The sequence below is a fragment of the Schistocerca piceifrons genome, chromosome 3 (genome assembly GCF_021461385.2).
Source record: "Schistocerca piceifrons isolate TAMUIC-IGC-003096 chromosome 3, iqSchPice1.1, whole genome shotgun sequence".
In the NCBI taxonomy this organism is placed as follows: domain Eukaryota; kingdom Metazoa; phylum Arthropoda; class Insecta; order Orthoptera; family Acrididae; genus Schistocerca; species Schistocerca piceifrons.
In genome coordinates this window covers 152,533,862-152,560,210 of record NC_060140.1, presented here as the reverse complement: position 1 = coordinate 152,560,210, position 26,349 = coordinate 152,533,862, and the positions used below count along the sequence as shown (strand labels likewise).

The following is a 26,349-nucleotide window of genomic DNA, read 5'->3' as shown; positions in this document are numbered from 1 at the left end:
TAATTTTTGCATTACTTCTAATGCCACTTTGATGGTGTCCTTAAATCCATTTCAATACATCATTTTCTAGGCTTGGACATTTTGGATTCAGTCCTCTATTTGCACATTTAGTCTTCCTCATTTTTTTTCAGTTCTTCTTTAATAGCACGCCAATCATGAATGTTTTTTTTTTTTTTTCTGCTGATGGAGGGCCAAAATGCCGCTTAGCTGCTCTGTTTCCATGTTTTTCTGTATATACTACCACTTTCAATTTATAGCTCACATCATATGAATACCTTTTATTTCTTTCCATTACAAAACTAGCTACTAACAAAAATATTGTACCGTTACCGATAACACAAACAACTTTCAATTTAAGTTCACTGGCACTATAGACTGCCGTGATGCCTTATAAGCTAGACACTGTTCTGGGTTTGTGATGGCAGGGCAGGAGGCAGACAGTGGTAGAAAGCTTGTGAATCCCTGCAACTCACATTCGTCATCGGTGTGCTGCAGCTGCTGCCAGCTGAATCCAATGTTGCCAGATAGAGATAGGTTTATGTTGGCAAGCCACTTGCCTGGAGCTTGTACTACAGTGTTTCTCTATATCCTCCACATCTGGTGTAGGCACAGTCTGCCCGTCCCCTGCCTATTCATCTATCTGAAAGTATTGATTATCACACAAACACTCAAAAAGGGCTTGAAATGTTGTGTGATATGGTTGGTGTCTGTGAGGGTACTAGTTTTGGTACAGCCGTGCTGCCTCTCAACCATTTCCACCTGATTAGACATACACAAAGACCATCTCACTTTGTTCCTGAAATGAATATCGGTCCATTGTGTTGCTTCCAGTACGCTGCCATCAATCTCACAGCCAGCAACACACAAGGAACACATGGCATTCATCAGCAGCATCTACCATGGTGATGATGCATTTCTGGACCCATGTTCACAGTACATTTTTTCCTCCATTTCCAGTCACGAATTTGTCCCTGCAGTTTGTCACTTTTGATTAATGTTCACTCTGTATAGGGAAAGAAGTGGGCTCCAAACTTAACCTTGTGGGACTCCATTTGTGATTTTTCCCAACTCACTAAAATTTTCAACCTTTCCGATGTCGTTTGAATTATTCATCACAACTTTTTATATTCTGTTTAAGTAGATTCGAACAGGCTGTGTGTAAAGCCATCAATTCCATAAAACATGGAATTTTTCCAAGAGAGTATCATGATCTACACAATCAAATGCCTTGGAAATACCAACTGGTGATATACAATTATTTAAGTCCTGTACTATTTGATGATTGAATGTATAAATATCTTGTTTTATGCTCACACATTAAAATCTGTATGGAAAGTGAAAATCTCCTTTATAGGAATCAACATAGATTCCACAAATAAATATCTTGTGAAACTCGGATCACTCCATTTGTCCATAGACCAAAATCGCCACTCACAATAGTATCCAGGTTGATGCCATGCTTCTTGACTTCTGGAAGGCATTCAAACAAAATATGAGCTCACAAAGTAGCAGACAAAATTTATGATTGGACTTAGGGTTATAAAACTCTAGTCGATAATATCGGGAGCTCTGTGAACTGTCTGCATATGATACTGTTTTTTGTAGAAAGGTTGCAGCTTACAGGTCACCAACAGGAAGTATGTTAAGCTTCAGAGACCACCTAGAAACCATTTGAAAGGTGTTATGCAAAATTAAATGGAGAACATTATTTATAAAGTCTTTAGTGTCAATTCTCTGTCAGATAGTACTATTAAGGGCACCTAGAGTTGATGTCCAGCAGTGGTTTAATTTCCACAGTAAAATTCACTACGAGGATTGAAAGAAGTGCAACAACCACTGAGTTTTGTTTTATGGTCCAACAACCTACACTGATTTAGCTGTCAAATCAATAGTCATGATGGTCAATGTTAATAATAAAATATACTGGCTACACAACACAAAAGAAAAATATTGTATCGTAGAATCATTAACAACAACTCAATCATAGTGTTTAGAAAGAAATTTAGGAAGAATGCTAGCGAGAAACTCAAAGTAGAAGGTAAATTTAACTCTTTCTTAAACATATTCGTAGAGCATTCCTGTTCAAAAAACAGGAGTAAGATTGAAAAGAAGCAAAAATAAGGGATAGATAAATTCTGAAATTAAAGTACACCGATACCTCGCTTTAAGGCCTAGATGATTTCCATAAAAGTTGGCCATAAAGCAAAAATCTATATAATGAATCAATAATTTTGATACAGATTCTTAAAAATTTAATTGGATCTTTTCCAAGTTTTTAATAAAATAATATGATCTTTAGCTCATAAATTTAGAAACTGTTTTAATCTAATATGAAAAATCACTAACTATTATATTCTGCCATCCTCTCTTTCCACTTTAGTGGATTAGCTCAGTTCCAAATTTTGGTGCAAAGTTGCCTGCTTCACTTTGCTTTGTGTCTCATTTAGCAGCATTTTGTAACAGACAATGGCCGAGTTTACTCCTCAAGATACTTCAGCGCTGCCTTCTTCATTGAGGACTTAAAAAGTGCCTATTGCACACGGATCCACTGGCTGGAGTAGAGCTGTTGTATTCTTGTGAAGATAATCTACACATCATCAGCTAATTCAGATAAATTAACCAGATGCCCTGGAGAATTATCCAAAATAAGCAATGCCTTATTGCTTAAGTTATTGTCCTTCAGTTTTTTTTAATTTTTATTTCTGGGCAAAAGTAATTTTTAAACTAGCCTCCTAAAATAATTTTAGGCATCCAATATGGAACAAATGTTAGACGGTCTAAACACAAAATTAGAAGAATATGGAATGAAGATTAACAAGAAGAAAACAAAAAGCATGGTAATTGGAGGAAAGGGGAGAAAATGCCGTATGAAAATAGGGAGAGAGGAAATAGAACAAGTGAGTAACTTCAATTACTTGGGAAGTGTAATAATGAATGATATGTATTGCTCCGCAGAAATTAGAAAAAGAACTTCAATGGAAAAAGAAGGATTGAAGAGGAAACAGAAATTACATTGTGGACCACTAACCAAAGATCTGAGGAAAAGACTTGGCAAATGTTACATCTGGAGCATTGCACTATATGGTGCGGAGACCTGGACATTGAGGAAGGAAGATGGAAGAAGATTGGAGGCGCTAGAGATGTGGATATGGAGAAGAATGGAAAAAGTGAAATGGGAAGACCGATTAAGGAATGAAGAAGTATTAAGAAGAGTTGGGGAAGAAAGAAAAATGCTGAAAGTCATCAGAAAGAGAAAACGGAACTGGATTGGACAGTGTTTGATGAGGGACTGTTTATTGAAGGAAGGAATAGAAGGAATGGTGGAGGGAAAAAGGGGAAGAGGAAAAAGGAAGATATCAAATGCTGGACAATATCAAAGGAGACAAATATTCAGACATGAAAAGACTGGCTATGGACAGACAAAAGTGGAAGTGACAAGATCTGCTAGAAGGCAGAATACCATACTACTACTAATCTTTCTTGTTTGGTCTCCAAGTGACAGACAATGTTTCTTGCTCAGTCCTTTAAAACCACCTTGAATTTTTGGAAAGATATAATAAAAGTAGTTTTAGGTTAAATTCACATGCAGCATTAGCACCAAGGAGCAAAGTTTTGTTTTTTTTTTTTTTCCCCCCCCCCCCCACATTTTGAGATGTAAGATCTTTCAGGCATTCACTTCCAATAATCCTGTCTTGTCTTCAGTGAAAGCTTGATCAGGTTGGTACCCACCTCTCTCATAGCAAGGTAAATAAAGTAATGACATAACCAAAATGCAGGAGAGCCACCTGAAGAGATAAGCTGAATATAAACAGTGTCTCATGTCATTACTGGACGTGTAACAAATTAAACAGAGTGCCACCACTGGGTGTGTAATGAAACGTTATGGGCCATAAATAAGAAAAAATACCACAATGTGAAAAGGCCATTATAGTTAAATGCTGTACAGAGAACAGTCATATAGTAAGGTATCGGTGTGTTTTCTGCCAGGAAAAGAGCTCTTATCTAATTCAGAAGAGAACTATTGTCAATGTTGAAACTATCATTATCAGTAGTGTAAACTCCTCCAATCTATTATTAAAAAAGCGAAACACATGCAATATGCTACAAAAATTTAACACTTCAACAATAAATCCAACATTATTTTGAAAATTATTAATTAAAAACCAAAATTGAGTCCCTGGGAAAGGTTCTGGTAGCAATGGTGGTACTTTCAAATTGTTGGCTAACTCCAAACCTAGTAACATACAGCCAGATACAAGTGCGTTAGCTTTACCTTTACAGATACTACATGTGCCACCAACACACATTTGTTACAGAAATACAACATCTGAGGAGACCACAGAATTATGTCACTAGAAGCTACCGATAGCAACTTTTCTGCTGTGATGACATTTCTAGCAGAACGTTGACTTGATAGTAGAAGGGTGGTTTGAAAAGTTCTTGGAACAGAATAGAAAAAAAAGTACTTACATCACTGAAACTTTTTTAATTTTTCAATGTAGTCTCTTTGTAGATTAATGCAGTTGGTCCAACAATGTTCCACTGCCTTGATCCCATCTCAAAAATGAGTTTCCTCCAGGCCTGCAAAATAGTTGTCAACTCCAGCTATCATTCTTCGTTTGAAGTGAACCTTCAACCACCAAGAAAAATTTTCAGTTTTGGGAAGAGATGGAAGTTGGACGGAGCCATATCAGGTGAATAGTGCGGGTGTGGCAACAATTCACACCTTAGTTCATGTAATTTTGCCATGATGACAGCACGTGTGTGCGGGTGCGCATTGTCTTGATGGAAGATTACTTTCTTCCTTGCTAAACCTGGCCGTTTTTCACATGTCTTTTGTTGCAGTTTGTCCAGGAACAATATTCTCCAATAATTGTTTGCCCAGTGGGGAGATTATCTACAACAGGAATCACCTTCGCATCCCAGAACATTGATGCCATGACCTTTCCCACTGAAGGAATTGTCTTTGCTTTCTTTGGTGGCAGAGAATCAGCATGTTTCCACTGCTTTGACTATTGTTTTGTCTCTAGGTATAGTAGTGCACCCAAGTTTCATCTGTGGTCACAAACCGGTGCAAAAAATCTTTTTCGTTTCTCATAAAATGGGCCAAATATTTTCCGATGTGTCAATTCTCATGTGTTTTTGATCAGTGTCAAGAGTTACGGGACCCATATTGCACATAATTTTTTCCGTTTCTAATTCTTTAGTTAAAATGTGATTACCCTTTCAGATGACATCAGGCAAGCGTGAGCAATTTTACGCACTTTCAATCGGCGATCCTCCATGACCATTTTGTGCACTTTTGCAATGATTTCTGGAGTAGTGACGCATTTTGACCGACCACTGTGTGGATCATCATCTAAGCTCTCCTGATCAAATTTAATTCATTTGTTCACTTGGTAACAGTTGAATGTGAAGGAGCAGAGTCCCCCAGTGTACTCCAGAAATCGGCTTGACTGTCCTTTGCTCTCATATCTTATCATTGCTCGAATCTCGATTATTTCCATCTTCGCAAATCACTACATGGGAACAACAACAGAGCCACATCTCTTCCAAGAACACTGATGTGGCACATGTTTACAGGCAACAGTCCAATGAATATCACGTGAACAGCTCGTTGCGCTAGCGCTGACCTCTCGTGGTGATTCTGAGAACTCTTGGAACCACCCTCGTATTATCTTTAATCTATCTTTGTAATCAACCATACCAATAAAGGAAATTTCTGGATGGAACAATTCACTAAATATGGGAAAGGCAACAACTCACCTATAGAAAACTGATATGTGGTGCATAGACACACGTAATGGGAAAGAGTGTTCACTGACTTCTGAGCTCTGACTTTTTCTAGTAGAAAGTAGACACACACACACACACACACACACACACACACACACACACACACACACTGAAACATACAATGCTGCTGCCATGATGACACTCAGGGTCTTTTCGCAATTGTGTTTTAGAGCATAGTTCAAGATAACCAAACAAGGTTTAATTACAGACTTATTTTACTCTTTCCAGTCATTTCAAAAGTGTTTGTACTGCCTCATTTAACTGAGTAGAACTTGTTAATTGCCTGTTAGTTTGGCTTTCGTAAAGAATTCTCCAGGGGGAAAGCAGTTCATTAGCTTACAAATGAAGTACTAGCAGAGCTAAGCAAGCTTTCTCTCTGCACTGGAGTGTGTGCAAAAATGAAACTTCCTGGCAGATTAAAACTGTGTGCCAGACTGAGACTCAAACTTGGGACCTCCGCCTTTCGCGGGCAAGTGCTCTACCATCTGAGCTACCCAAGCTTGCACAGGATAGAGTAGCATGGAGAGCTGCATCAAACAAGTCTCAGGACTGAAGACCACAACAACAACAACCCAAGCAAGACTCACAAGCTAAGTAATATGCCAATGCCATGGAGTAGTCCCTGTAAAACTGAACTGGGATTCCATCTGAACCTGGTGACTTACTTATTTTCAACCCTTTCAGTTGCTTCTATACACCAAGGATGCCTATTTCTGTCTCCTCCATATGGGAATCTGTGTCACAGACAAATGACATAGACACAATATCTGAATGGTGCCGTAATTCTCTCTATAAGGAAAAGTATGTGATCATCCACATGAGGACAAAAAGAAATGCATTAAAGTTCAGTTACATGATAAATCACAAGCTTGCTCCTCTGAATAAAAAAATGTTTTTATTATTATTATTATTATTATCAACCTACATAGTCAGAAATGACAAAAGAAACAAACAAAGAGAGCATTCTACTTTGGGTTTCGGCTAGCTGCTAGTTTCAAGAATATTTTGGGTGCAAAAACTTTCCTGGAAGGCAGCAAGCCCAAAAATTTTGTTATGAATAGTTCAATAATTTAACTGTCCATCTTTAACCATATAAATTCAATTTATGTAGCCATTTTGTTTACATATTCATACACAGGTACAAATACTTATATACACTGTGAGAAAGATATGGTGAGATACAATAGGCACTGGCCGGAGTGGCCGTGCGGTTCTAGGCGCTACAGTCTGGAGCCGAGCGACCGCTCCAGTCGCAGGTTCAAATCCTGCCTCGGGCATGGATGTGTGTGATGTCCTTAGGTTAGTTAGGTTTAATTAGTTCTAAGTTCTAGGCGACTGATGATCTCAGAAGTCGAATAGTGCTCAGAGCCATTTGAACCATTTAGATACAATAGGCCATAACTATCATATTATAATTTCTTCGAAACCAAACACTACATATCCATTAGAACAATGTAGGAGTAAAGGAGACAACTCTTCGAAAAGCAGAAGTGTGGAAGTCTCTGAGAGGCATAAAACTTTTCTAGATTTTGGATGGATCCTTTAATGAGCAACAGCACACATAGTATTCATTCTTTTTTGTGTGCCTGATGAGGGCTCAATGCTTGTACTATTCAGTGAGTTGTCTCCTTTACTCTTAAACTGTTTACATATTGCCAGAACTTTTCTTACCACATTTACATATACACACACAATATAAATTAATCAATATTAGTATACAAGACCATCTTTGGGGTACATTTTAAATTTTTCCATTGAATAAAGTGCATTTTTCCTAAGCCACTTTTGTATGGTGGTTCTGAATGAACTATCACACCGCATGCCTTTGCTGGAAAGAAAGAAAATCAAATAACTGTAAATCCTTATGTTTGTGACAATCTTTGGTTTTTAAAATATATTGACGAAGAGGCTGTTTAAGTTAACAGTTCTGTTGGTTTTCCTTCATGTTTCTCAAAAAAAGTAAAATATAGAGGGATGTAACAATTGGTATTTTCAGGTTTTTTTAAAAATAAATTCTGCAAGACTCTTTGTGTTTGGCTCCACAGGTGCTTCTAATTGCCTTTTCTTGCACAATAAGGTTTTATTTCAGAGAAATGCCCCCATAATATGACTCCAGATGACAAGTGATTGAAGAAAAATGCAGACTAGGCATTGGGCAATAGTTTTATCACTAACACAAAATGTAAGTTTACTTAATAAATGTTTGACACATGCTAATGTTGCACTCAAATGTGTAATATTACCTGCCCATGTTAATTTTGAGTCAAGATGAATCTCAAGAAGTTTAGTACAAGCATATTCAGTGTCATGTTTTTTAATACATAAACTGAATGGAATATTTACAGTTTTCTCATCACAGTTAATCAATGCCAAACCATGTGTTGGACACTATGGCATGATTCTTACTTTGATGCTTTAATGCTGTCAAGTGTTCGCCAGCTGTAACAAAAGTACTGCCATCTGGATATTGTGTGGGTTTACACAACATCATACTAGGCAAGTTGGTGACATAAATTATAAATAGTAAAGGTCCAGACACAAAACCTTGTGGTACATCCCATATGACATTAAGGACATTTAATCTTCTATTGTTAAACTGCACTATTTGCCTTCTACTATCACAGTATGGCCTGACCAAAGAGTTCTGAGCCTCTAAATCCATAGCAGTAGAGTTTTTTACCAGATTCATGTGACTGACAGAGTCACATACCTTCAAGAGATCAACGGGCATGGCATTAACAATAATTGTTATTCAACTGATGATAGTACAAAAGAAATAATATATTTAACTGCTTTCACTCCCAACAAACTGGATTTGAAGCCACACTGTCACTTAGAATCTGACACTCACATCAGAAAAAGTAATTTTGCTATTCTTACTTATGCATAGGCGGTCTTGATAACATCCCATGCAGCTTTTGATAGCTATTGATGTAGTCATCATTCATTGAATGATTCTTGTTGATAAAAACAGGCTAACTGTAGGTGCAGGTAAGTTTATGCATTTCCAGCAGTTATTCAATGCCACTCATGACAGCGGAGAAGCCCTTCGGACGTTGGCGCGCCAGGTACATATAGTCTGCGCCTGCGAGCTCGGCTCCAGTTCACCACCAGCAATGGAGGGTGAAGCTTTGACAATGCCAGCCACTCGTGCTGGCGAAACGTCAGAAAAATCATTAGATGAACGTCAGCCGAAGAACCCGAGACAGAAGCCAGTAGGCAGTTTGTCAACAAGTGGCCACGAAAGCCTTAACAATTTTGCACTCATTTCATGTTATCACATGAAGCTTACCAGGGTATATAAAATTCCACTTCTAGGAAACTAGTTAGCTATTAATCAGAAATGAACAAATTAACAATGATTGGTGGTTGTGCCATGCCAGTCATGTTTTTAACAGGCAAGAAATGGAAATTGCCATATTTACTAACTTCAATTTGTACAAAGCATACACTGTAACTGTGGCTGTCACCAGGGTAGTCACAATTATCCCAAGTAAAAAAAAAAGAGAAGAAGAAGAAGAAGAAGAAGAAGAAAAAAAGCTCTTAGTTCCCATTAAGTGATTAGTCATTGTAATCTGTTTTAGTACCCTGCACATTAGTACTATATTAATAAAAATACATTGTTGCAGGAGGCACTGGCCATGTATAATCGAAATGGTTCCCTGAAGCACATGATTTCAAAGATTCGAAGAGATCCTCATTCATTTGAGAGATACCAGCACAACCGTGATCTTGTGAGCTTAGTCAACCTCTTTGCTGATGTTGTGAGGGATCTACCACGTGGCTGGGAAACTAAGTTTGATCGGAATGGAAAGGTATGTTGAACTGATCAAAAAGAAAATGAATTTCTCGATACGAAATAGAACTTTTTGGCTACGTCTCTCCTCAGTGTGTGTATGTGTGCGTGTGTGTGTGTGTGTGTGTGTGTGTGTGTGTGTGTGATTTTTTTCTGTATTCCTTCAACATTCATGGACTACTACTGAGCACTGACGACTTACAAAGAAGTCGACGTATCCAGTCACTTATATATACTTATCTAACAAAGACGTGTTAGAGTAAATTAGTGAGTGAATCTTTTGCAGTATTCAAGATAACTGCAGACATGTCAGTATGAATACAAATTATAATGGAACTACTCCACATAAGAAAACCTGAGGTGAGATATATTTCCATAGTACAATGAACTAATCCTTACAAAGTAGTCATAGGTATCTTTATTAACCAGCACTTGTGATATATTACAAGTGAAAGAAATTTTCTTGGTGAGAAGACTCTTTCGAGGTACGGTACCTCAAGCATGGTACATCATTCACGTCCCAAGTCAAGAGGAGGAAGAAAGGCAAAGGTAATGTGACTCAGGGTTCAGCTTCAGGGTAGACCTTTTTACCCCTACATGTTCATAAATATGCAGTCAGTAGATTCCTGCAATAAGAGCTGAAAAAGAAAAACCTGCCTAGCAGTATATGTTGGCAGTGCATCATGTAAGAGAAAATTGACATGCTTGAGGCCGTTTTTCCAAGGGCTGTGTCTCACACAAAACAAACTCTGCAATTTGTGAGGCACCAAGTTGATTGCTATAGCAAACATTAAATAGCCAGAAGCTGTAAATCAAAGAAAGCAGTAAAAATATAGTATACAAATGATGAAGTACAACACATAATTCTCAATAAACTCTTTTTGGGCATCAGAACATGTCATTCTGTAAAGTGGACCTAGTGCCAAAAAGGATTTAGGTACCGATATTGGCTCTATAAAGCTATGCACATTAACACATACATTTCATAATTCTCAGATAAGGCACTTTGATTTATTGACACAACAAAAGCTGGAGAAAGGTGGAATACTCATGACCTAGGGTATCGATTACAAGTCCCTGCAATCCCTCCTGTTCCATTTATATTGATGAATGTCTCCTACAGCTGTACTTAGATAACATTTATTACAGAGTGGCTGTCATTATAGAGTACCACACACTTTCATAACTCTACAAAAAAAAACATATGTTATTAACATGTATCTCTGATTTTATAATTACCACTCTTTGATTGAGTTGTATCTGTGTCAGCATACAGGGTCTGCTTACTAAAATGTCATTGTCCTGTAGCTCTTAGTAGTATCTGCTTCACTTTGGTCTGGACCTGTGGCTGCCCAAAATTTCTCATAACATATCACTATAGAGTGTTTTACTACACCTGAACTCTTTTCATCACTTTCAAACTACCTTTTTTGAGAGCAAATAACCCATTTTCACTGCTTTTTTGCTGGTATGGGGCTCTCTCTGGAAGCTATTTCTGGAGTTTTCTGATCAATGGTAGTTTTTTTTCTGAACAGTCTCAAATTTTTACCCTGTCAACTTTCTCATTATTATATAGAACTACGAAGTAGACTCTGGTGACTTTTGAAGATAAAAAATAGTCACCAAAAAATTGGATTTCTATATGAACCTGAGATGTTTGCTGCAAACTGGAGCTGCAGGTCAGGCCATGGGTCATACATGGATGACTCATTTGGTAAACTGTTGCAGGCAAAGCTCAAAGACATGGGAATAATTTGCAGTGGATACTGTTGCTCAGAGAAAAAAAGTTACCTCCATGCATTATCATGATGTGGGAAATTTTTCATACATTACATATGTTTTTATCCTTCAGCCTTGGTCACCTTAAGGCATTAAATCAGAATAATTATAATGAGGAAAGTCAAAGCTTTTTTAAAATCAGCCAGAGGTCAGTCTTTCCATTTCATTTTGTAATAATATTCAGAAGATAAGTGAGTTGTCAATCTGTTTTTGAACTTCTTGCCAACTTTAGTGTGCTATTGTTTCTCCTCATTAGTCAACAGTAGCAGAACGAACATTTCTGGGATTCAACTCTGTCCAGACAATTGGACAAGTTCCTGTGGAACATGCAGCATAATGTCTGAATTATTGTGTACACAGCAGAATTTACTCATAAAATCAGTAGTTTACTTTTGACCTAAAGCATTATCAACCATGCAATCAAAAGCTTTGTCCACATTCGACATATGTTTCATTGTTTTTCAAATTTAACATAATACATTTTGCAGACATGCTGCTTTCTTACAATATATAACAGTGCAAATGTGAACATAAAACACAATTTTGCCCATTCAGTTAGCAGCCATTCTATACCCTAGTTACAATTATTTGCTATGCTATTAATTGACCCTGCCTGACAAAAAGAGTGGAGGAGCCAAGAGGAGGAGGAGGAAATGAAATGACACTTCACAAGTTGAGTGTGGTGATTGCAAAACTGAATCAAATTTACTGGCAGTTTGAGCACACTTCTCAGTATGACATTGTACCCCCTCTGGCCTGGATGCACACACTGATACAGTTGAGAAGGGAGTCATAAAGCCATTGTATCCTCTCCTGAGGCAAGTTGGCCTTCAACTGTTGTAACTGGTCCTTGATATTGTGGATACTGGCACTGGGATGGAGCTGAAATCCAACCTGGTCCCACACATTGTATCAAGGACAGATTTAGGCCAAAGGAATACCTCAACATCATGCAGACAGTTCATAGACATATGTCTCATGTGTGGAAGAGCAGTTTCCCATTGAAAAATGGCACCACGATACTGTCACATATGAGAGAACACATGAGGGTGCAGAGTGTTGGTGATATACAGCAGTGCCATCAGCCTTCCCTCAGTATCTATGAGCTGTTACCTGAAGTCATACCCAATGCTCCCCATACCATGATGCCAGAAATGACACTGCTGTGGATGGAACACTGGAAGAATGGGACCTCTCCCCAGGTTACCACCATACTTGCAGCAATAGTCATACAAGGCAGTGCAGAAATGCAATTCAACACTGAACACAATGTAACCTTTTTCACCAGTAGTTAATGCTTCATGGTATTAGCATCCCTCCAAATGCAGCCATTTGTGTTTTAATGTTAATGGCAGCCCAGGCATGGGATAGTAATTCCCTAGTCCAGCTGTCTCTAGTCTCCAACCATGGTGGGTGTTGACACAGATTATTGTGGGAGCCCATTACCTGTTCTCAGATGGTAGGTGTAGATGTTAAGGGGTTACATTGGCCTTGGTGCAGAATATGGCAATCCTTCTTTATGGTGGTCAGATGTGGTCAACTGGAACCTTGACGATGAGCATGCCTGCCCTAACCTTCCCATGAAGTCCAACATTTGGCCACAGTCACATTCTATGCTACAGAAACCTGGATATTGCACGATTCAACCAGCCGGCCAAATGGAGCCCCACAATGGTGTACCTTCAAACTACCAGAAGCTGATGATGATATCTCACATGAGAATGTGGCAGCTCCTGTCCTTCACAGTGATCAGTCAACATCTGACACTGTTTATGCCTATTATATACCTGGCAAGGCATGGTAACAACACTAAATATGAACAATATTAAAACATTCACGAGGCCGTTCTGTCTACCACGGAGAACGGCAACTATTTACATGCCTTTCAGTCGTGTGTGTGTGTGTGTGTGTGTGTGTGTGTGTGTGTGTGTGTGTACAGAGTTACACTGAGATCCAACAATGTCTGCATACTTCACTTTCTTTATCAAGCATTGTATATTAATAGAATTAGTTCTATTGACATGAAATGAATGGAGGTAATAGGGACAATATCAATTAAATTAAATGATAGTCGAAAATTAACACTCAGAAAATATGTACTCCTATGTAACGAATATTTCATGATATGGAAAATGTTGCAGTAGGTACTGGGAGATGAAGAAGCTTGCACAGGATAGAGTAGCATGGAGAGCTGCATCAAACCAGTCTCAGGACTGAAGACCACAACAACAAACATGGAAAATGTGTACCAGACCTGGATTTTCTGCATTCTGTGATTACTCCCCTTAATCATAAGGCTATCTGAGCATGCCTCCAGACATTACAGTGGATTTCAGAACTGAAGAATGTTGCTTCACTAACATCATTTCATGATACTTCATCTTCATTGAATTTATCCCCATTGCATCCTTTCCTTTGATGTCATGAAATCAATAAAATTGATTCATTTTTTATATATAGCAGTCATAAAATTATATGTATAATTTTCTCAAGGTTCTTGGAAGACAGGATATAAAACCATGTGTAAATCCATGAACCATGAATTCAGAACAATAATAGGAACATTTGTAGGAAATGTGAGTGTAATGATAACATGTATACAACTGAAAATTACCAGCTGTATGAGCAAGATGAGAAAGTCTACTGTATACCACACAAACATTACTGTCTTCATCTTTAGAATGGTTCCTTTAACTTACAGAAGCTTATTTTAACTGTCCTGTACACCAAGATGCTGAACTGCATTATGGGCTATCAGTAATACTATATTCTGGTTTAATGTGATATTTATTCATCTTCCTATTCGGTATACATTTCCTGTTTGTTATGGTCTCTATGGTGATAATGATATTGCAATGAGAATGTGTGTAAAAGATTCTTCTTATGGTCTGTCACATGATTTTTTTTCATCTGCATACTTTTCTTGGTGATTCACATAACACATTTTTTCTTTTGATGTTGATTACAATACAGCAATTCTTCAAATTAATTGAAAGCTTCATTCTTAAATCAGGATGTGGAATCATAAGTGCATCTTCTTAACAGATGGGTACAGATTTTAAGAAAGTTCCTTTAAGAGTGTTTGATAAATTTTTAATAATACTTGTCAATTAGATACAAAAACAAGGCTTTGCCTTGCTGTGACTTTTCAACATGAATATGTATTCTGTATATTGTACTAAAGAAATTATAATCACTAACAGCTGCATGTCAGTTATTTGCAATCCATAACTACTAATACAGAGAGTCTCCTATAACAATCTTTCTAAAATAAAAATTGTGTTAAGTGAGTATGTTTGTGTGCGTGTCAGGGATGCTGGCTGAAGCATGTTTAACTGAACAAGTACTGTTGTCAATGATTATTTAGCTGCTTGGGAACTGGTGGTTTGATAGTAGCATGTATGCTGTGTTGCATATTGTAGCAATTCTTCATCGACCACACAACCAAGACGACAACTTTCATTGACCCTCGCCTGCCAACTGAGTCCCCCTACTTGAATCCCCACAAACTGTTCCTGCCTGGTGCTCGGCGACGTAGCCGAAGTGCGGGCGAGGAGGAGCTGGGTCATGGCCGTGTAAGTTAACATATCCAGTGCCCAACATGTTTCATCTTCTCAGTCTTTCATGCATGGCTTGTAAACCATTAGATCTACCTTTCGTATTCCATTGGTAGCTTGACTGTGTTGCATTAGTTCAGTGTTGCACAATCAGTGAATTTCCGGCTTGCATATAATATGTGGGATGGCATAAGAATGCTTCTGTAAAAAAGAAACTCTTGTTTCCATGAGACTATACCTCATGCAATGCAAAGGCTAAGATATGTTTAAAGAGCGTAATTTTCTTTTGTGACATATAATGTGCTGCAACTTCTTCCTTTATACATTTCACTAGCATGTTCTTGGTCATGAAAGGCATTTTTAGACTGTCTGTTTCACTAGGATATGCCTCAGTTTTTATTCTTGCAATTAAATACTCAATAATGAAAAATTATCTACAAGAAATTGTTTTTATTTGTTCAATTTTTACTTCTTTGATCTAGTTTAGAAAAGTAGCCTAGCGCTGCTTAAAAACTGTTCAAACAATGGAAGCTCCAGGTAGGAATATCATCAGTGTAGGAAAAGATACATTGCTACTTACTGTAAAGATAACACGCTAAGTTGCAGACAGATACACTTGAAAGACACTTACACATAAGCTTTCAGCCACAGCCTTCATCAGAAAAAGAGAAACGCACACCATTCATTCAATAAAGCAAGCACATCTCACGCACTCATGACTAGCAACTCTGGCAACTAGGGCCATGTAAATCCTACTCATAGTTTTCTTTATTTGTGCTTTAGTAGTCACTGGTGTTAGTGACCATGAGGCACTTTTAGTAACAGTTTCAATACAGACACCCTTAAAATGCTCAGCACTGTTTTTTGTGATTATAGTATCTCACCATACTCGGTTAATCAACTTTAGTAAGCCAAGCAGGTTCAATGAACTTTAGTTGTAATGAAGTTAGACACCCTCAAAGTGCTACTGCCACAGCTGGCAGCCTTGTGTGCATGAAGTGTGCTTTTTTTGTGTGAATGAATGGTGTGTGTTTCTCATTTTCCAATGAAGGCTGTGGCCAAAAGCTTAGTGTAAGTATATTTTAATTGTGCTTGTCTGCAACCTAGCATGTTATCTTTAACGTAAATAGCAATATATCTTTTCCTATGTTGTTGAAAATTGTTCAGATCATTTAAAGCTATCATTTAAATGTGTAATGTAAGTTAATAAAATGACTGCCTCTGCTAATACAGATAAATGCAAGACCATGCTGTCATATTGTACAGTGCTTTGTACTGCCAGTTAAGGAAATATAACAACTGGAAAGAAGGTATCTACATCTTTATATTGTGGTGGCTTATTTAATTCATTACAGAGTAATTGAGATGAGCACCATTAAAAATACTATTCTTTTACATTATGTATGCTACTAATCTATCAATGAAAATTCATCTACAAAATGGAGAAAGCTGCCATGAAGAAACATTTTGTCTGCTTTTTATGCGAATTTTGCTGAATGCATCCATTTTGAATCATTGGGCATGCAATCAAAAATGTTTATTGCGGTGCAATTAATCTTTGTTTGAGCCAAAGTCTGGTTTATTCAAAAGTACTTCAGGTTATTTTTCCATCACAGATAGTTGTTATGCAGTTTGAACTGTTTTGAATTATTTAGAGCAAATGTCATTAGAGATTATGTGTGCATTCAAATCATTACTAAAATATTTAATTTACTAAAAAGTTGTCTACAAGCTGGTGTAGGCGATCATGTGTCAGGTATTATTTCTATGGTACCCATTTTTATGCAATGAAAGCTTTATTTCTGTTTTTGTGCTGGAGTGCACTACAACGAGATCAAAAGTGAACATTATTTCTGAAACACGAGTTAACCCAGAATAGTACTCCATAAAATAGTGAAGCACAAGTCAAATATCTTAAGTGTCCAATTCATTTGTCTCAGCGACATGCCACAAAATAAGGAAATTGCTGAGCTTAGATGCTGAAGAAGATTCAGAAAGTGCTTCTTTCAGTTGGAATTCTCATCCATAGTTACAACATGAAGAGCTTAATGACCCTTTTAAAACATGATTTACTGTTTCCATTGTTGCATTGACTTACATTAAATGATAATCTTCGGAAACAGAGGTCTAATGATCAAATCTTGTTTAACTCTGTTCACAATTAACCAGTTGGCAGAAAAATTGCACACTGCAGGGAAGAAAAGAAATACATCAAGGATAGCTTCATCCACAAATAATAAAATTTGAAGATGAGGCATACATCAAGTTTTGCTCAAGTTGTCCCAGAAATGGAGGTTTCAGAACAACACATGGTTTTTCTTCAAATTTTTAAGCCAGTAATACTTCATTTACCAAATGCACGTGTTAAGCACAACCCTGTTAGTGTTAACATTTGTAGAGGATACTCCCAGAAATTCAGAGCAGTGTAAAATTTATTGAGTTATTATCTCAGCACATCTTTTCATATCACACGTTCTTCACAGTTTAGATTTTTAGAAACATGTAACAGTAATAGAAATTCCTGGTTTGAACAATACATGAAATAAGGGAAAGACAACCACTTTCATATAGTGAACTGGTGTGGAATGTAGAAACATGTAACAGAAAGCAGTATTCACACTAGCTTTCTTGCTCTTGCCCTTTTTTCTAGTAAAAGTACAGACATTTATACACACAATCACGCAGACACCCAAACATACACTCCACAGCTGCAGGAGTTTACATGAAAGTACACACAGACACCAGATATTCACTCCATAGCTGCGGGAGTATATATATATATATATATATGTGTGTGTGTGTGTGTGTGTGTGTGTGTGTGTGTGTGTGTGTGTGTGTGTACTTTTACCATAAAAAGAGCAAGAGCTTGAAAGCTATTGTAAATACTGTTTTCTGTTATATGTTTCCATGCTCCATACATCAATCGCCATAGGTGAATGGTTGCCTTTCTTCTTATTATTATTTTTTTAATTGTAGGCCTAAATCTGTGTAGCTGCTTAATTTTACTTGCATGTCTGAAAGAACAGACACAGTCAATGGTCCACAGCTGTATGTAAGTTCAAATGCTTAATTCTTCTTGTCTCTTATTGCTATGTTTGAAGAGAAGTATTTGCATCATACTATTGTTTAAAAATATATGATTATCATCCATTTCTGTGTGTTTACATACATATGCAAATAAAAACCTTATTCCTGAATCTCTATATTAAAAGTACAATGGAGGCATGAACAAAACATTTGAGAACTTCTGAAACACAATGTCTAATTATCATCCCATTATCCCAACCAATTGAATAATTTTGTACAATCTTTGTTATAATTACTAATTATACTGAATTGTAAATTGCAAAACTGATTATGTTTCTCTAAATCTTTGCTATTTTTTTTCTTTGCCTGCAGAAGAGGAACTAATGGTTTTGAAAGTTAAACAGCTGACAAATGATTTCCTGGTCTGTACACTGCTCACACAACAGTTTCTGTCCCATGGGTTAGGAACAGCCTTTTTGTTCATCATAATACTGCAAAAAATGGTAGTTTAGTGGTTAAATGTCAGGCTACGGCAACATTTCTTAGCATGAAAAATGCTAAGTTTCAACCATGGTTCAAAATACACATTAAACTGTGTGTTCCTCAATTAACTGTCTGGGTAATTCAGTTCAAAGGCTAGATGATGGCAATAGCTACCACTTCCAATAGAACCACCCATAGTAAAGCACTGTAGTGCACAAACAAATCTTTGGGATGATGACAGCTTAACCTTCTTTCTTAATTGGTTGCTTTGATAATATACAAGAAGTATACGGCTGTGCATTTTGTTTTTATTATGACTTATTTCTTATTAGCATACGGCAGATGCCCTTCCTTGGGTTTATCAAACAAGTCCATGCTTTGTGATGTTACTGCCTTGCCAAAGAGCAAACATGTAATTCATTCAGAACCATTTGCTTCAATTTATGAAAATAATAACACTGCCATCACGTGATTAAAATATGCATAATGGAGAAGTGTTATGAGTGAAACAGGGAATTGTATCTATGCTTTATAGATCTAGAAAAGGCATATGACCGGGTTCCTAGGAGGAAGTCATTGTCTGTTCTACGAGATTATGGAATAGAAGGCAAACTTTTGCAAGCAATTAAAGGTCTTTACATGGATAGTCAGGCAGCAGTTAGAGTTGACGGTAAATTGAGTTCATGGTTCAGAGTAGTTTCAGGGGTAAGACAAGGCTGCAACCTGTCTCCACTGTTGTTCGTATTATTTATGGATCATATGTTGAAAACAATAGACTGGCTGGGTGAGATTAAGATATGTGAACACAAAATAAGCAGTCTTGCATATGCGGATGACTTAGTTGTGATGGCAGATTCGATTGAAAGTTTGCAAAGTAATATTTCAGAGCTAGATCAGAAATGTAAGGACTATGGTATGAAGATTAGCATCTCCAAAACGAAAGTAATGTCAGTGGGAAAGAAATATAAACCGGTTGAGTGCCAAATAGGAGGAACAAAGTTAGAACAAGTGGATGGTTTCAAGTACTTAGGATGCATATTCTCACAGGATGGCAACATAGTGAAAGAGCTGGAAGCGAGGTGTAGCAAAGCTAATGCAGTGAGCGCTCAGCTACGATCTACTCTGTTCTGCAAGGAGGAAGTCACTACCAAGACTAAGTTATCTGTGCACCGTTCAATCTTTCGACCAACTTTGTTGTATGGGAGCGAAAGCTGGTTGGATTCAGGTTACCTTATCAACAAGGTTGAGGTTACGGATATGAAAGTAGCTAGGATGATTGCAGGTACTAGTAGATAGGAACAATGGCAGGAGGGTGTCCACAATGAGGAAATCAAAGAAAAACTGGGAATGAACTCTATAGATGTAGCAGTCAGGGCGAACAGGCTTAGATGGTGGGGTCATGTTACACGCATGGGAGAAGCAAGGTTACCCAAGAGACTCATGGGTTCAGCAGTAGAAGGTAGGAGGAGTCAGGGCAGACCAAGGAGAAGGTACCTGGATTCAGTTAAGAATGATTTTGAAGTAATAGGCTTAACATCAGAAGAGGCACCAATGTTAGCAGTGAATAGGGGATCATGGACGAATTTTATAAGGGGGCCTATGCTCCAGACTGAACGCTGAAAGGCATAATCAGTCTTAAATGATGATGATGATGATGATGATGGTGACACTTGAACACTTTGTTCTCAATTCAGCAGAAAACTATCTTTTCTTTGCCAAAATGAGCTTAATTCTGTACACACACACACACATTTTCAGTATGACTACATTTTTCATGCTCCCGTGTTCTAGCTTAAATATTTGGTGAAAAATTGTACGAGTCTAGTCAGATATTTCTCAACTCTCGGATTTAGGATTGCCAATGAGTAAGAATTAATGTTTATGAGTTGAAAGATAATTGTGATGTAAACTGGACAACATAGTTTCAACATCATGAATAGGACATGAACAACAGTTGCTGAGCCAGATGAAAACAGGAGTGAGGAGAAATTGTAATGGAGAAACTAATGATGTACCAGAGAATAAGTGCTTCAAGTAGATCTTTTGAGTCATTCAGCTGTTAAAATTTTCCTTTTAAAACATCAGCTGTTTTTCACTGTAAGGACACAGTATTCTTAAAAATTAAAAGAGTGTACATTTAAAATGTTAAAATTCATATCATGCATTTTCTTCCTGCCCATAACATCCTCCCCATTTAAACCTCACTTTCGTTCGTTCTTTCACTGATATTTACCAAAATAACCAGCTCGTTGATTGCATGCATATTGTAGCAAACATATGCAACATCACTACTTTGTTTTGCAGCAAACATAATTTTGCATTACATCAACAGTTTTATGAAAACTGAACAGGAATAAAATTGTACTGCATGGTTTACAGGCACCTATTCCACCACCACGACCACCTGTGAGTTGCCTCTGTGGGCCAAACCTTGGCCTAAATGCTGCAAGTATCGCTCGTGTTATGCCAACACCTGAAATTCCAACTGCTTACAATGAGAAAGTGGTAGCTTTCTTACGACAGCCAAACATTGTCGACATCCTGAAGGAGAGACATCCAGCCATGGGAACTTCACAAGCTTTGCGTGACAAAGTCAATGCTGTTCGTGTTGATGGCACACAAGCACTGGATCGTTTAAGTGATGACATAGACCTCACCATTCTACTCAGGTAAGAATAGCTTTAACACAGTATGGGAGACATGTCTGTTCTATATATAATGCAATACCAGAATGCAATTGTAGCTCCTATTGCAGCAGTTTGCATTCAAAAGCTCTAGTGAACTCATAATTGTTCAGATTTCCAAGCCTTTTTTTAATGGCCCTTGGCAAATGTAAGTATTATTACTTATACAAAAGAACTAGCATTTCCTTACACAGTCTCTCATCAGCTACAGAAAATATATATGCAAGCTTTTGACAGGATGAGAAGTCATGGAGCACTTCCATAATACTTGCACGTTGATCAAAACTACCCGTAACAAATCTAGCAGCACGTCTCTGAATTGCTTTGGTGTCTTCCTTAAATACGACCTGGTGGGGTCCCTAACACTTGTTCAGTACTCAAGAATGTATTGCACTAATGTTCTGTACGTAGTCTCCTTAAGAGATGAGCTACACTTTCCTAGAACTCTCCCAACAAATGAATGTTGACCATTTACCCTTCCTACAACTGATCTTACGTGTTTGTTCCATTTCATGTTGCTTTGCAGTGTTAGGTCTAGATACAGAATTGACATGACTCTGTCAAACAGTACACCACTAACACTGATTTCGAACATCACAACATTGTTTTTCCTGATGAACTTCATTAACTTACATTTTTCCACAACAGAACAAGTTACCATTCATCACATCAAATAGATATTCTATCAAAGTCATTCTCTATCCTCCTACAATAATTCAGAGATAACACTTTCCCATACACTACAGAACCATCAGCAAACAATCATAGACTGCCGCTCATCCTATCCATCAGACTGGTTATGTATAGAGAACAAGAGTCATCCTATTACATTTCCCTGGGGCGCTCCCAGTTTCTGATGGACAGTCATTGTCTCGGACAATGTACTGGGTTCTAATGTTTAAAAAGTCTGAGCCGCTCACATATTGGAGAATCTGTCTGTTTGAATATTCGTTAACAGTCTGCAGTGTGGCAAATGATTTCCAGAAATCTAAGGATACATTATCTACCTCTTTCAAATTCATCTGGGGTTTACAGGATACTGTGTTAGAAAAGGCAGACTGAATTTTTCCAGTCACATGGGACTTTCTGCTTGGTGATTCACGATTTCACAATAAACGCAAGCTAAGTATGGGGCAATGCCGAAGAGCACTTTCTCTAAAACTTAATTAGGATTCCATCTGGGCCGGGCAACTTACTTGTTTTCAACTTTTTCAGCTGTTTTCCAATAGCTTCTTTTCAATGCTATTACTTTCAATCAAAGTCATCATTGCACTTTCTCTTTGTCTATTCTTTCAAAACCTCGATCCAGCCACTTGACCAACTGGAACCTACAGCCTGCACCTGTTGTCCAAATTTGTCTATAGAGCGCTACCGTTGCTCCACGACTCAGAGGAAACTTTGATATTCACAATGTAATAGAACCAATATTAATAATAATGTATCATGGTTCTGTAACTGAAAAAGTATCAACTTGCTTTCCTTATGTAGACTGGAATGACACAAAGAGTTTGTACCCTTACACTTTATATTCAACACTCGATTTCTGTTAGACAATATGTATTTTTGATAGTAGTTTAGAGTTTGATTTTATGTTAATTATCCTCCAAGCTATAAAAAAAATTGTCAGTTTTTTCTCAACAAAATTATATAGCCCTTTCTTGTTCACTTCTCGGTAATAATAATTTAGGAATAAAGTTTTCATTTGTTTTTATGTTCCTGTCAATGACTCAACACTTTCATTATTCAACAGCAGAGTATTGTATTCCTGCAAAACATTGTACTGTGTAATTTATAAATCCTTTTGTTTGTTGGCTGTTGCAACACATCCCGTTGATTTGAGTTAGTCAGAACACACTTCATGTCATTTTCATAAAGCTGTGACGCTACTCAAAGTCTAATGTGATCAGTACAAGACTGAAATCTGGGAGTGAAATGTAAGTAATATTTGAGATACAAGAGGGCTTTATACTTAACTGTTGGACTATAAACAAGCATTTACTTAACGATTGCTGAGAAGAAGAAACTTCAACAGAACTAAAGATAGATCCAAAAATAATAACAGCTTGTTTAATTTTCTTATTTGTAAAACTTTTGGTGGGAGGAAAGTGTAAAAGGTGGAAAATAGGAGACATACTTTTTCCCTACCATTCCATATCTTTCCTACTTAATTGTGGACGAAAAGTGAAGTGTAAAGTTAAACCATAAGAACTTTCATTGTGATTTCTTGCATGAAATATGCAGTAAACTTACCACTCTAGAAGGTAACTTTCAAGAATGTTCTTAATCTTCCGTGTCATGAATTGAATTGATTGTCATAGAAATTATGGGAATCCCATGAGAATATGGTTGTTGTGCTTCCTGTGACCGAAGATTGTATTAGCACGAATGATAATTCGTGCCCCAGTTTTATAACTCTTATTAAACTGTAATCTATCTGTATCGAGAGCTCTCTTCCATGCATTACTGAGTGCGTAGCCTGTACCACTATTGAGTTTTATTTCCATGGCCCCCTTGAAGATTGAGCCCCAGTAATTTTGAATCATAGACCATATTCCATATTGGTCCAAAAGCTGTTTTGTACTTGAGGTTGCACTGGTATTCATTGGAGCACTATGAAACTGTTCCAATAGACTATGTCACATCTGCTATGGCATTCGTCGAAGTTATTATAAATATCTGGAACTCTGATGTCATGTCCATTCTACATAGGGCACAACGAAAATGGGTCAAAAACCATTGCAATCTCGTATCTGTTTAAAAATGTTCCAACTTACTGGACATTGCTCAACAAAAAGGAAGCAATTGTATGTTCTGAGCTTCTTGTGTTGCATTAGCAGATCTACATTGGCATTTTTAGGAGTTGTTGACCTGATATCATGTTCCTGATGGCTGCTTGTGTGAACATAGAGGTTAGATGGTGTATTTCAGTGTGGTCTTTATCCAACATGCTTTCAACTCTATGTCAGTGTGTTGAAAATGGACCAGATAAATACTGGTCTTCTACAGGCCAATGTGCCAGTAGTTGACCATGAGGATTTACATTTGGGTGAAACTGTTACCACTAAGAAGGAAGGAAAATTAAGGTTTAACATGTCAGGTTAGATTACACATTCAGATCTGAGAAGGAAATTGGCAGTGTCTTTTCAAAAAAACCATAGAAAACCTAAATCAGGATTGTCGAATGAGGATTTGAATTGCCATTCTTCCGAATGCAGGTTTAATGTCATAACCTCTGTGTCAACCCACTCGAGGTGTTACCATTAAGGACAGTTACCACTGTCACTGGCTTGTAAATGACAAAGATAAGAACTGACTAGCTTGGATTACAAAAACTGACAGGCAGACACAGTGAAGCAAATAACCTATAGGCCCAATATTGTTGTCGAAGTAACCTACGGATACATACAGCTGCGGATACATAAAGCTGCTGCTACTACAACTACTACCATTACTACTTATATCCTATTACTGTTTTGATGACATCTGTGTTACATTAAGACTGTATTGTGGTACTTGCTAGATACTTTGAGTTAAATATATTTTGAAGATATTGTTAGTCTACCAAGGTGTCTGGAGCAATACATAATGATAATTGTAGATAGTCACCAGATATAGCCCATTTCCTTACTTTGTGCAAACCAATAATTTTTTTTTCTGTCTGCAGCATGTTACCGCAGACTGCTGTATAGTAAGATTAACGACAGAAGAACTTAAGCTGTGTAGCTGAGGTCACTGACACACACTGAGTAGTGGTGCTTGACTCAGGAGGTAGGCAGTTCAAATCTTAGATATGGAAGAAATGTTCTTCACCAGTATTTGGTCAGGAACGGGAGAAGAGATGGTGATGTAAAGCTCTTAATCCTCAAACTTTGCACCACTGCCTTGAGTTAAATTCCAGATCGCTCAACAGTGTCACACGAAATAAGGACACGTGACAATGTTCATGGTTGTCAGTCCATTGGATGGTGATGTTGCTCTTGGTGGTATCTTTGGTAGTATTCAAGAGTAGTAGGCTACATGCCAGCATGGGATTCTCCCACTCACTTCTCTCTCGTTAGCATTAGTAACCCAAACTACTACTTTTATCTGGCCTTTATCCTGGGTCTTCATGGGGTCAGCATGTTAATTTTTGGATTTGACAATGTTAGTGGTAGAAGGTGGCCCAACGTCCTTCCTACATCCACCCCTTTTCCCCAGGAAGCAATGTGTGTCCTTCATCTGTCTGCATCTAATGTTATCCTAAGTGAATGTGTGGGAACATTTTCTAAATGTCTGCAAATTGTGCGGCTGATGTGGGATGGGGGTACCAGCACGGTACTTACCTAGTTGGGTGTGAGAAAACACCTAAAACCTCATTCAGGCTGGATGGCACATCAGTCCCCAACATTTATCCGCTGGGCGAATTCATTCAAGGCTGGTGTGCCTCCCCAAATCACAGAAGCAGTGTGCTAACACACACAGCTGTCCAAGCAATTTCATTAGCAACACAAGACATTATTTAAAACTCCACATGCTCTCATCAGCCACCTACACTTATCATGAACATACTCGTTTTACGCAAAGGAAATATACCAATATGTCTCCAGTCAAGAATGCCAATAACTTTAATTTAGTGACGAGAAGCAAAGTAAATTGTACCAACTTAATGATTTCTTGGACGTGAAAATTATTGACACTAGCAGTTTAAGAAGTGGAACAGAATAGGAAACGAGCAGAGTTCTTACAGCTAAATTTGTCCGACTGGAATAGCCTATACTGTAAGTTTTTAACTAATGAGAGAAATAATTGGGCAAATTATTTACAGATATGACTATCTCTGCTTGGAGCTTGTAGAATGAAGTATCATTCACTTATTACTGTCCTGACATCAGACTGAAACATCACCATTGATACCCCCTCTCCCTTGCAGCTTTCTTTGCTGGGGAAAAGTATCTCCTCTGTACGCTTAGGCTGCATAACAATATTCGAAATCGTATGATTTGATGGAGTCGACGGTCTGTTACGTTAAAGAATCTCATTATTTACATTTAAATGGGCTTGTTTCCCCAGGTAGGCGGGGCGAACGATCGCACAGATTCAAGGAAATGGCACCAATTATCGACCGCACGAATTTTACGAGGCAGTGTGACTTTAGTATAGCGGAGTTATGTGGTGCGGCAGGTGCAGAAGCAACGGCAGATGGTGGCTATGCGGGCACAGCTGCTGCTTCGCACTCTTCCACCTTTGT

General features: G+C 37.7%; 1 protein-coding gene across 2 annotated transcripts in view; it reads left to right on the top strand.

The window, feature by feature from the left end:
* Positions 1-26,349, top strand: part of LOC124789803 (E3 ubiquitin-protein ligase HECW1) — a 209,438-nt gene that overhangs the window by 17,769 nt on the left and 165,320 nt on the right. Inside the window, exons 5-7 of one of the 2 annotated variants that reach the window (XM_047257282.1) lie at positions 9,426-9,611; positions 14,794-14,946; positions 20,818-21,107. In XM_047257282.1, the coding sequence (XP_047113238.1) occupies positions 9,426-9,611; positions 14,794-14,946; positions 20,818-21,107 (629 nt within the window). The remainder of the gene's footprint in view (positions 1-9,425; positions 9,612-14,793; positions 14,947-20,817; positions 21,108-26,349) is intronic. The other variant, XM_047257283.1, reaches the window with a different exon arrangement.